We start from the raw sequence: 13247 nt of genomic DNA, 5'->3' as shown, positions 1-13247 counted from the left end.
GATCGGTTTTATGTTGATTTTCATGAAAGCTCAGCTAAGACATGTATGTTTCCATTGTTGTTCTTCTTTCGTATCCTGTGTTTATCTTATTTGCTGTTTGCTTTAGTGGAGCAGTAAATATTTTGTATTGCTGATCAGCTGAACTTTCTATCTGATTTATATGCGGCTCTAAAGTTTATGCCTCTTGCTTCAGTTCTGTTATAGCTAAAATGTGTAAACTTAATGCATAGATTTTCATCCAAAGATACATTGCACCTCATTATGCCAATTGAAGTTATGATTAAATTTTACTTAGTCTTTCACAGGAAAAAACTGAACCAAGCTTCCAATTGCTCAGTTATTTCCATTATATTTTAAATATCTGTTGAATAACCTTTTGGATTTTATTTTAACCATAAACAGTAATGTTTTTTCCTGATAGGACACAATTTAACTCACACTTTCTCCATCACCATCTTCATCCTTATCATCACCATCTTTATATATATACTACATACCCTCACCTCAAACTGAGAGTCAAAGTGACATGCATTTTATAATGTGCATAGTGGGTCTTTGCTACTTAGTTTAGTAACCTCTCATGATGCCATTTAGATTGAGGAATTAACTTTAAATCTACATAAAATATATCAATTTTTGTGGCTGACAAGCAGACTAAATAACTACATCCATCATTCTACATTAAACTACTACAATATGCCCATCACAGAATACCAAATTATTTTATCCAAAAATATACAATTGTAATTGCCCATAGTCTGTCATTCAAATTCTTCAAAAATATAAATAATTGTTAGGGAATTATGAATTATGAATGTATTTTGCTGTATTTGAATATTTAATACAGGTGGAAAGAACACAATATCCAACATTATGTTGAATATGCATTTTGTGGCTTGGTTCCAGTTCCAGTTGTTGTGCCTGTACAAAGAGAAATATAAATTGATGTGTGCTGTAAGGTGCAACATTAGCTTGGAAAGCAAAAGTATTTCCAAAGTAGTGGAATTAGTTGCTGCTTATTTATTGTATCCTGCTTGTGTAATTCACTCTAGATGACAAAATGAAATGCATATGTTTTATTTGCAATACTAAATGCATTTCAGTGTAAATGCTCAAGAGTAAGTATTGATGTCATTTTGCCAAATAATTAGGAAGTACCCTGAGAGCAATGCAGAGCCAGCATGGTGTGGTGGTTTGAGTATTAGGCAATGACTCTGGAGATGAAGATTTAAATCCCAATTCAGCCATAGTAACCCACTGTGACCTTGGATAAGCCACATTCTTCTGGTCTCAAAAGATGAAAGTCAACCCCCCTCTGAACAAATCTTGCTAACAAAAACCTATGATAGTTTGCCTTAAGGTCACCATAAGTTGGAAAGGATTCAAAGGCACACAACATATCTGAAACCGCTTCAAATGTATGTGCCTATAAAATACAGAACTTTAGTATAGTCCACTTCCAACTTTAACTCAAACATGGTGAACTTTATTTACTTATATCTCTGTGGGAGATGGCAAACAGGATTATGGAAATGTAGGTATCTTCTCTGTAAGCCTGCTTTAATTGCTTTTTGCTTGGTTTTAACTATTTTCAAAAAACCTCTTCACAACAGAGTTTAAACCATAGTCTATACAGCATCTCCTAGAACATGTAAGAACTCCATTAGGAGAAGCTGCTATAGTTCTTTATTAAAGAGTTGGCGTTGTTCCTTTTGATTTTTATAAATCCATTCTGTTGGTCTTTATCTCCATATCTATATCTGTGTATAGGGTTCTATATAGGGAGATATAGATATGCTTATCTGCTGTGAAAGGTCTAAGGCTTACTTGTTTCTATTTTCTGCATACCTACAGATAAACAACAAAACCAACGTGGTAACCAGCCCCAAAGAAAATATTCCTACCCCAGCGCTGGTATACCTGGCTTTTTCCTTTAACTTGCTTTTGCATTTTATTACCTCATTCTCTTCCCCCTGCCCTTGTCTCCTTTTCATTTATTTTCTTGTTTATTTGCTAAATACTTCAAACTATTTTCCTCTTTTTTCTTGGGAACTGGGGATTGCGTTTTTTAAAGAGAAGAAGTTCATTGTGCAACAGTATGTTTCTAATTAGACAAAATGACATGGAAAATGGATGTATGTGTACAGTAGCTTTAGTAGCCATAGCTGAACTTTTTTGCATGTTCTGTCAGATAGTGAATAGAATGTGCTTTTATGTTGCCTTAGCTCTTCAACTGATAACTGTTTCGATATTTATAAATGAGCCTCAAACAAAATATTCTTCACTAAAAAAAATAATAATAATATGACTATCAAAGTCAAGGAGAGCTAACAAGATTATTGCTAGGCAACAACCAAGTAGACCTTATTCAGCTTCTCATTCCTTCCATTCTCAGCAGGACTTTGCAAAACTTCAGTTATTGGGATCAAGAGGCATCGAACTCCAAAGATTGTTACGAACTATGACTATCATTTAATATATGGGAATTATTACTCTCTATTCGTCCCTGTGGGGAATGTATAACTAATGGGATAGGCTATTTATATCAGAACCTTGCTTGTGTTATGTATACATGTTTCTCAAGGCAGTGCAGCAGAGTTTCAGAATTCAATCCTTTCACTTAATTAATAGATTGTCAGAAACATCCCACTTTCCCTGTTTTGGTAAACCCATTTGAAGTAATGCCTTTTCAGATGTATGATAATTATAGCTCAGATTATCACAAAACCTTCTGTTATAATTGACTGCTAGTGTGATCTGAAAGGCCATCCTTTATGGTTTCATCTGCTACATATTTGTCAAACATCTTTGCATGAATTATGAAACCTTTTTAACCTTCTGTATTTTTGTGGGACTGTAGTTCCAAATGCCCATCACCCTAGCTATGCTGGAGGCCAATGGGAGATGTAGCCCAGTCGAACCTCAAGGGCCATAAATGGCCTAACCTTGTTTTAAATGAATGCTTAAATGAAATTGTGTACTACAAACCTTGGATATATTTTAGTGATGGGTAGAAGGGTTTAAAATTCTAAAATTATAGTATTTCCACTATTCCTGTTAATTTCTATCATAAGAAATGGATTCAAGATTGTAATTACCCCCACATCAATTCCCAAGCTGCCCCACACATAGGCTTCCATATATCTTGTTATGAATCTACTTTGCCCATTATTATCCTTTTTGTAATCTTTCTCAGATTAAAGAAGTTACAGAGATTTAGACAGTTCACTATCACAGTGAACCATAGGAAGATAGATAACTTGTTTTATTCAGAATAAATCCATTAGTCCGTCTAAGCCAGTGTGATCAACTCTTTTCTAACTCTACCTGGAAAACCCTGATAGTCTCTTTTGACATAATAGCAAAACCCAAACTTGCAAAACCTTGGAACATCAGATGAAATTGGGAATGCTCATGATTGTATGGTAGAAGTTTCCCCCCATAGAAGCTATCACCTAAAACATGGGAGATATTCGATAATATAGCCAACAATTTGGACATTATGAGTGAGTTGGTGCCAATCTAGGTCTCCAGAGCCGCAAAGCCCTGTCTGTAGTTCAATGATGAATAAGGTCTTTGCATGCTGCTACAGTAGATATGGTGGTCTTTCTTGCCAGTTTCATCCTCTGGCAGCAGCTAACATTGCTTTAGCTCTTGTCAGTGCTTAACACCGCTCATCTGGCTCTTCTGATTCTCCCTCTCACTAATGAGAAATCTGCTTACTGAGAACTGTTTTCTCTCTTTATTTTGTTCTCACTCAGGAGCCCCAAACTACTGTAATCCACAACCCAGATGGAAATAAGGTATTCAGATAGAACCAACACTGTTCTCTTATTTTCAAGTTCTATGTTCCATTCAGTTTTCCCAAACCAGAGTGTTTATACAGGATGTAAAAAGGAAATTAGTTACCTGATACTCACTCTTCTAGTAAAGCCTGTAGAGGATTATTTCAATTGAACCGAACTAGATCCTGTTGAGCACTTTTCCTCAACTGCAGACAAAGTCAGTTGAAGTTGAGAAAGTATAATTTCTGGTAGGAACCATTCAGTTGCACACATTCATTTGGGCTTCTGATCCCAAACGTTTTGTTCTTGAAGTGAAAAAGAAGTTTCCCCTCAGATATGTAAAGTGTTACTAAGGCTTGACATATCTAACATGAAAGAAAAGTTTATTTGGAAATATTCTCATTTTCTGTTTTTCAGCATTTTTGTTCATTATAGTGTATGTGGTGTAGCGAGCACACTACTATTATTATCATTTACTTATTTAGGACTTAGGTGCTCTGTGCTAATTTTCAGTTTACTAGGTGTACTGCAGCTAAACCTATATGTGCCTACATTCACAAACTTTGTAAAGATAAAAGCAAAAACTGCCTTCTATACATAAACATATAGATGTACTCAAGTGTTCTTCTATGTCTTTTTCATAGCCTGCTCCCAGGGTAGGCAGCAGCTCCAAAAATGAGACTATTGTTTGAAGTTAGAAGCAATAGATTACACTATGTAACACTATGATTTTTGTTACTGGGTTATAAATGCCATTTCCTAATTGGTTATATCATTAAAAACATGGGAAAGGTTTATTAAAATGCAAAAACTTTGTTTTTGCGGGACATTCTGCAGCACATTTTGCTATAGCTTTTCAATGAATATCTCATCCAGTCTCAACCAATTCACCATAGTTTGTGACAGCCACAAAAATGAAGTTTCGGGAGTGTATAACAACTACTGTCAAAGTAAGTACCACACAATTAAACAAGAATAAGATTTTCAAACCAGGAACATAATTTTTTTTCAAATTTTGTTACATAATGTAATGTATCAATTCTGTTCTAACCTCAAATATTGATGACAGACAAAAAGCAACATTTTTGGAAGACTGTAAGGGACTCACTGGAAGAGAATGGGAAATTTGGCTCATCCATAAATCTCTGATACATTTTTGCATTGAACATCAGACTTCTTTAAGACTATTATTTTGCTGCATACCTAGGGTAGCATAAATGTCCTATCCATTTCATTTATATTATTTTATTACATTTTTGACTGTCTGTTACTGTAGCCTGGTATTTATGATGGCTGTCTGTGTTGCGTAGTATTGCATCCAAAATGGTTACTCCTTGCATGGACTTGGAAACAAGGCTGTGTAATTGTTGAGGAACATTCTCTGCGTTGTTGCTCAAATCCCGGGATTAGCTGTTCTTGTTGGGACAGAACAAAGTATTTTTGAGATTTTCTCTCAATATTGTATTTCAAAATGTGATCACCAATAAAATTTCTGACACAGGTTGAACAAGTTGCGTATCCCTGGATTACTGCTGCCTCATAATTCATTAATTAAAATGATAAATGCTTGGACATTGATGTTTTTGTTTGATTTATCTAACATATTCCGTTGTTGTCACCCACATTTGTATTTGTGCATACTAGTTGTGCAATAACATCAACACTACAGGCCTTTCTCAAGCTTGTATACTAGTTTATGGTATTTAGATTAGAGCTGTGTATTGAGTGCCTGGTTTTCCCCCCAGTGATTAGGATTTGACCTGTATTTGCTAAAGATTGATCTAGACTGAATCCATGACAGTCAAAATCACATTCAAATCAAGCTTTGGAAAACTGGGTGACCCATATTCTCCCACTGATTTGCCTTGAAAAAGTAAAAATCACTGTAAACATATCCATTTTTAAAAAACAAAGAAGAGACCAGCACAACAAATTTTAAACAGCTAGGCAACAGATCCTATCAAATCTTGGAAACTAAACATGTCCACACTGGTTAGTACTTGTATGGGAAAGAACACCAATACATACCAGGTGCAGTAGGCTAGATTTCAGAGGAAGGGACTAACAAACGCACCTCTGAGGATTCCTATGAAATTCATGGGATCAGCAGGTAGCTTGGAGGGCATGTACACACACACACACACACACACACACACACACACACAAATGCAGAACATTTTACTGCTTAAAAACAAATGGTTTTTAAAAGCTGTTGACTGTTCTGCCTTGGGTATATATGCTGCATTTCTCCCGGCACTTTTTCTCTAGGACATCTATGAGCTACTTATATTAAAGTTTTACTATGATCAACTATAATAATAAATTCAGAGTTTGCTTGAGAAGATGATGAAGGACCAGAAGGCATGATCATCAAGTTCGCAGACAGTGCCGAATTGGGAGGGATAACTAACATTCCAGAAGACAGGAGCAGAATTCAAAACAATCTTAACAGATTAGAGAGATGGGGTGAAACTAACAAAATGAAGTTCAACAGGGACAAATGCAAGATTCTCCACTTAGGCAGAAAAAATAGAATGCAGAGATACAGAATAGGGGACACCTGGCTTGATAGCTGTACGTGTGAAAAAGATCTTTGAGCCTTCATGCACAACGAGTTAAACATGAGCCAACAATGTGATGCGGCAGCTTAAAAAACCAATGAGATTTTGGCCTGCATAAATAGCACTATAGTATCTAGAACCAGGGAAGTCATGCTACCCTTCTATCCTGCCTTGGTCAGACCACACCTGGGATACTGTGTCCAATTCTGGGCACCACAGTTGAAGGGAGATGTTGACAAGCTGGAATGTGTCCAAAATGATCAAGGGCCTGGAAAACAAGCCCTATGAGGAGTGGCTTAAAGAACTGGGCTTGATTAACCTGCAGAAGAGAAGGCTTAAAGGAGACATAATAGCCTCATAGGGAGGAGGGAGCAAGCTTGTTTTCTGCTGCCCTGGAGACTAGGATGCAGAACAATGGCTTTAAACTACAGAAAAGGAGATTCCTCCTGAACATTAGGAAGAATTTCCTCACTGTGAGAGCTTTTCAGCAGTGGAACTCTCTCCCCCAGACTGTGGTGGAGGCTTTTAAGCAGAGGCTGGATGGCCATCTGTCAGGGGGTACTTTAAATGTGATTTTCCTGCTTCTTGGCAGGGGGTTGGACTGGATGGTTCATGGGGTCTTTTCCAATTCTATGATTCTAAGATAGTTTTGTTTTCTTCCAAATGTTGATATTGGAATGATATTTGGGGGGGGGGGGGTGATGTAAGGTTTCTTTACCAATAATACAACTTTAGAGATCTCCCTTAAAGCATTTGATGATTAGCACTGGCATTGATGGAGACTCACTTCCATGACCACTTACTTACCCATCCTATGTATTACTGAATTCCTGGAGAAAGGCATATTTCCAGGAGATTCAACATTCATGATTTCTGCTCTATGGGTCTTGTTCCTGCTACCTGGCCACTAGGATGTTTCTGACTCTGTCCTGAAGACTCTTAAAGAACTGGGTATGTTTAGCCTGCAGAAGAGAAGGTTGAGAGGAGTCATGATAGCCATGTATAAATATGTGAAAGGATGTCATAAGGAAGAGGAAGCAGGGTTGCTTTCTGGTGCCCTGGAGACTAGGACTCAGAGGAATGGGTTAAAATTACAAGAAAGGAGATTCCACCGGAACATTAGGAAGAACTTCCTGATCGTACAAACTGTTCAACAGTGGAACACTGCCTCGGAGTGTGGTGAAAACTCCTTCCTTGGAAACTTTTAAACAGAGGGTGGGTGGCCATCTGTCAGGAATACTTTGATTGTGCTTTCCTCCTTGGCAGGGGGTTGGACTAGATGGCCCATGTGGTCTATTCCAACTCTATGATTCTATTATTCTAAGGTGTTGGAGTTAGTGTTATAGTGCCCTAGCAGTTTATCCTTGCTTATTTGCTGCCTTGAGGGAAGCAGATAGCAATAGAAAGTGGACTCAAATCACGTTTTATGTTTTATTTGGTAACCTTCCACAACGCCAGCTCTTTGGCTTAGAAATGGAGATGAGCACCAACCCCCAGAGTCGGTCACGACTGGACTTAACGTCAAGGGAAAACCTTTGCCTTTACCTTCCATCTAATACCTATCAACAACAATTGAGATGAACAAGTGGGAGAATAGAATTTGCTGTCTAAAACACAGGCAAGCCCATCTACTAAGTGACAAGAAAGGCAAAGACTACATTAAATTCAACCAAGAGAAGGGAAATTTTCCCTGAAGGAAAATTAAAAAGGGAAATGCTAAGAGAGACCAGCTCATATGGCAATAAACATCCCCGCATCCTGTCACCATAGCTTTATTGCAATCTGCTACTAGCACAACTTATCCAGCAAATGAAGAAAAGGGTGTCATTGGAGATAATGGACTACAGAACTTCAATAACCTTATATGATTCCTTCCCCCCAGAAAAGAATAACGATTGGGGGTGCTGTCGGTGAGCAAAACACAATTTCCCTTGCCAACCTCAGTATTTCACTATCTTGGTGTTTTCTTTGCAGACAAAATATAGTTGGCTTTTTTCTGACTTCGTTTTAACATCCAGATCTTAGAATCAATCTGTGATGCTTCACTCTGTTGTTGCACTCTAGACGCAAACCAGGCCCATCTGATTGACCAGTCTGATTTACTTCATTATTCCGGTCTTTGCCCAATGTGTTGCACAGCCCTAATTTAGATTTCCAGTTCATTTTCATATCTAAGTTACAGTCTCTGTTGTATATATAATGCAGCTTGTGATGTTTCCTTTGCCATTACTTGCTTGTTAACCAGATTTTGCCATTTTTAATTTGTGTTTAATACACAGTTTACAGCCTACATTTTCACTAACGTCAAATATTCACTTGACTTCAATAACCAAATGAGACAACCATCATATACTTCGATGTGACTACCTCTACTTGGCTTTTTTCTGAATCATTATAGAAAATTGATGTAAATGTGTGCTTGTTATCTTAAAAATGAAAATGAGTCTCAACATGGAGATGAAAATCACTTTGGGGGAAATTGACATTAATGTGCATCATTTAACAAACAAACAAAATGCTTTTTAGCATGATGGTTGAAATGGATGCTTCCATGGAGTTGGGTTGTGAGGTGACGCATGGAATTTCTTCTGCTAGTATGTGCGTGGGGTTTTGTGAATATTTTAAAGTGTTTTATAACCTGTGAAGCATGACAACATCCATTTGCGTCTTGACTCCTCAGCATTTTAATACCAAACAGAGCATGATGGTTTATATTGTGCAGTAGGGCAGATGTTTGAGATGGTGTGGAGCTCGTTGATATATTCATTAGTGTGCATACATCTTGTTTTTTGATTGTTTGATATTACATTCAGCTTTTAAGTCAGCTTTATAGAGGGAAAATTAAACAAAAGGACACTATCAAGGAATAGTCATATGTCCTTGCTTTAATAGGAAATCATGGAACATAGAAAACCATTGAGCCAGATGAAAAGGTTAATGCAGAACTGCTGGCTCATAATATAGTTTAGTAGCTTACCCACATATGTTTAATTTAATTTCTTGTAGTATAAATTGGGGAAAATAATGGGCTCACTTTCTGGCCTGAAATGAATCTTATTAATGGTTCAACCAGTATCTGTTTATGAACGTACATGCAATCCACCATCAGCATTGCTCATTTATTTATTTATTTACAGTATTTATATTCCGCCCTTCTCACCCCGAAGGGGACTCAGGGCGGATCACATTACACATATAAGGCAAACATTCAATGCCTTAACATAGAACAAAGACAAGACAAACACAGGCTCCGAGCTGGCCTCGAACTCATGACCTCTTGGTCAGAGTGATTTGTTGCAGCTGGTTGCTCAACAGCCTGTGCCACAGCCCGGCCCCATTTTACTTATTTAGCTGTCTTTTCTTCTAAGGTGCCATAGAGAATTATTGAGCAAAATTAAAAAGCAACACCTGACTGAACTACTTTCCATCCTTGACAGTGTCCTTTAATGCATATAGATGAATTTATTTTGTTATTTGTAATGCATACAGCTCTGGCAGCTGTCGGAGATGCTTGTCTTTTTGACACTGTGGTGAGATTTTGAAACCAGCTGCCCAGTGAACAAATAGTTTGGAAACTAAATATACCTGCAAACATAAAAACTACATTAAAACCCTCAAAGAAGCAAAAATGAGATATAACATATTTCTGATTTAGCATGTGCTTTTTTTTAAAAAAAAAATCTTAGAAGAAGCACAATCATTGCTTTCTTTTAAAACAAAGATGGTAGGCAGGGACCCAAAAAGCAGCTCTCCCTCTCGCCGCTTAGTTATTAGGGCATTCTGAGACTTGTAATAAAAAAAAACAAGTTTTACAAGCTCAGGTCACATGTCAGGTTATAGTAGAGAAACTCCATTAGTTCATTTTTTTTAGTTCCACTCTTTTTGCATCCTGGCAATATCACGGCCTGACATTGAATTTCAGTTTTATCTGTCTGAAATTAGTACAAGTATTTACAAGAGTGGTGATTTAATTGGTAGATGTTAAATCAAGTTTTCAATTGGTTATAAGGGCATTTTTCTACATGAAAGGTTTTTCTTTGCCTTTGGTAATAAATGGTACCAAGTTCTGATGGTCAGCTGACATAATTTATCACCCTGTGTCTAAAAAGTGTCAACGAGTTTAAAGAAAACCAAATCAAGCCATTTTCCGTAATATATTTTACATATTCCTGTTGAGTTCAAAAAAGGACAACAGGAAATATGTATCCTTAAATGTTCCTTTCTAAACTGTCATTTGGTTTCAGATAGAAGTGGTCATTCTATGATTCTTTGCAGTCATATGATCTACTTCTCTGCTTTGCATGATGAGTAGGACAGCAGATGTAAATAAAAAGTGAGTAATTAAAATAGAGGATCGGATTAATTTCTCTTGTGCTTCTCAACAGGAATCAACAGAGAGCTCCAATACAACAATTGAAGATGAAGATGTGAAAGGTATGTTGTAAACATGTATGACAAGGCAGTGGCTTGTATAATTTAGCATTTACGCATAATGAGTTGTATTTGAGTAGCACATTTAGTACAGAATTTCTTCATAATTTCCAGAAAATGTTACCATTTATTTATAAATAAATAAAGTATGCTGTCAACACACTCCTTCTTCACTCTTTCTATAGTTCAGGGAAAGGAAATGGGCACAATACTCTGACATTTACATACTTCTCAAGAAGTTAAAAATGTTTTAATTTGCGATTTGCCAGAGTTACAGAAACCACTTTTCTTTGTTGTCAACTCTTTTTCAATGTTACTTTTAACATCCTCCTGAATACTCAGCCATTTTGTTTAGAGTTGGATATGTTAATCATTGTGGGCCAGGATTGCATCAAGATTAAACGATTAGGTTAGAATATTTTTGAGATGTATCATCACCACTATATTTTCTCCCAGATCTGCAGTTTCAAATGCTTGTTTCCTGAAATATCACCCCAGAATACGTGTGGAAATAAATCCTAGATAAGTTTGAATTTGAACAGAATGTAAATGCATAAAGTTCAGCATCAATAATAAATGGATGTGAACAGTATCTCAGATAAAATCTATCAGTCATGAGATCTGAGTCCATAAAGTGGAAGGATATTGTTTGCACTGGGCCTCTGCTTCAAAAAATTATAAAGGAGATGTTAAATGCTATATTTATGGTCACTTTTCTATTTCAAGTCATGGCCTAAATACAATTTCTAGCGTAGGACCACAATATTTAAATCAATATTTATGTAAATCCCATTGATTCAATGGGTGTGCTCTGATTGGGACTTGCAGTTGAATTCAATCCTATGTTTTTCAGTATAATTCTTTTTCCCCAAGCAATATTTTAAACAAGTCTGTTCAGATGCCAGTGTTTTACTTTTTTGTCCAAATTAAGGTCTTTGTTTAAATGCATTCCGAATGAATTTGTTGGACCTTAGCTTTGGCAGTATGTGGCCAAAGATCAGGGATAATTTGTACTATAAGCCATCAACATTAGAGTTCCTTACTCTTCTTTAATATTTGTAACTGAAATCACTGGCCATTGGGATTTTTAAAAAACTATGTTATTGTTACAGTTATTTCTATGTTTCTTCAACAAAAGATGCCTCCACAGAGTTGCTAGCTGGTTCCTTCTCCAGATGCTGACCAGACCTAGACCTGCTTAGCTGCAGAGAAATGGTCGCATCCCTTCAGATAGTGTTGGCCATGGCTGTTAAATCTTAGTAATGTTTTGAATTGCTTAATTTGGCTGGCTCATGCCATTTATCCTCTTGTAATCACGTTTTGCACCTGATTGAATAAACTAATATCTTGAAAAGTGAATTGGGATATTACCACATCTGATCCATTCTTCATTGTACCTTAATTCTTAAGTGGGAAAGAAGAAGAGTGGAATAGGAGAAGGAAGAAATTGAGCTGACAAATAACAAGATTATTTTCTAATTATTTATTTTAACAGTAGAAGGATAGCAGTTTAGGAGAAATATGCAACTATCATGGCTTCTTTGGGCCTTAGTACTAAAATGTTTTTCACAGCATTCTAGATAAGTTTGGAAACAATCAAATGAACTGTTGATATTAAGCTTTTTAATCTCCTCTTTAGAATGTTTGTTTGTAGATTATCAAAATGATATTCAATAATATTGGACACTTTTCAAAATATGAAAAGGCAAAGTGTTTCAGTACAAAAGTGGGGTTTAATTGACATTTTAGTGTGCGAATTATGTTTTCTAGGCAATGCTTGCTGTGTCTTTGGTTGAGAAGATTTTGATGATGTTATAGTGAGAACTTAATAATATTATGGACTGGAACTCTCTCTTATGTGCAAGTGAGAAATTGTTTTGTAGATACTTCACATTTAAATATGAAATGCCAGAAATAACATATGTGTTTCTTCATCTTTCTTGGGCTAGGATAGGGTTTTCCGAGGAAAAACAGATATACTTCTGATATAATTGGTGGTGAAATCCTGCATCTTTCTGTATCATAATTATATCAATTTATTCTAAATATAGTTGTGCCTTACCTCCTTAATTTCAACACAGTGAGCATTGTACAGAACTCCACAAGGAGTACAGATGCTTTGTACATGCTCACTGAAGCAGTCTTATTTTCTTGTACAAATTCATTTCACCTGCTGAGCTGTGGAGCATCAGCAGGAAGACATTTTTGCTGGCCTCCCTGGGGAAAGAGGCCAAGGTAAGTTGTATCATGGTATTGTGTGCCATGACAGAAAGAGTAGAACAACAAAGAGTTGAAGGCCTGACTTGTCCTTCTCTCTCTCCTTTGTTTTGTTCTATGTCTGGCACATTGTATGTTTTGCTAGTTGCTTCAGGCTGGGTAGGATTTTACCGTTGTTTACCCTACACTGTAGACTGCAAACTATGACAGTTGTCCTTTGGTGTGTTTTTAAAAAGTGGTCACTTGCAAGGTA

General features: G+C 36.6%; 1 protein-coding gene across 10 annotated transcripts in view; it reads left to right on the top strand.

The window, feature by feature from the left end:
- camk2d (calcium/calmodulin dependent protein kinase II delta) overlaps positions 1 to 13247 on the top strand; it is a 186906-nt gene that overhangs the window by 134699 nt on the left and 38960 nt on the right. For 4 of the 10 annotated variants that reach the window (XM_062981330.1, XM_016994123.2, XM_008112078.3 and 1 more), the window contains 3 exons: positions 1855 to 1914; positions 3762 to 3803; positions 10732 to 10780. In XM_062981330.1, coding sequence (XP_062837400.1) covers positions 1855 to 1914; positions 3762 to 3803; positions 10732 to 10780 — 151 coding nt within the window. The remainder of the gene's footprint in view (positions 1 to 1854; positions 1915 to 3761; positions 3804 to 10731; positions 10781 to 13247) is intronic. The other 6 variants (XM_062981331.1, XM_016994124.2, XM_008112082.3 and 3 more) reach the window with 2 other exon arrangements.

Source organism: Anolis carolinensis, chromosome 5 (genome assembly GCF_035594765.1).
Source record: "Anolis carolinensis isolate JA03-04 chromosome 5, rAnoCar3.1.pri, whole genome shotgun sequence".
NCBI classification, from domain to species: Eukaryota; Metazoa; Chordata; class Lepidosauria; order Squamata; family Dactyloidae; genus Anolis; species Anolis carolinensis.
The sequence above is the reverse complement of the archived record's forward strand: the minus strand, read 5'-3'. Positions and strand labels throughout refer to the sequence as shown.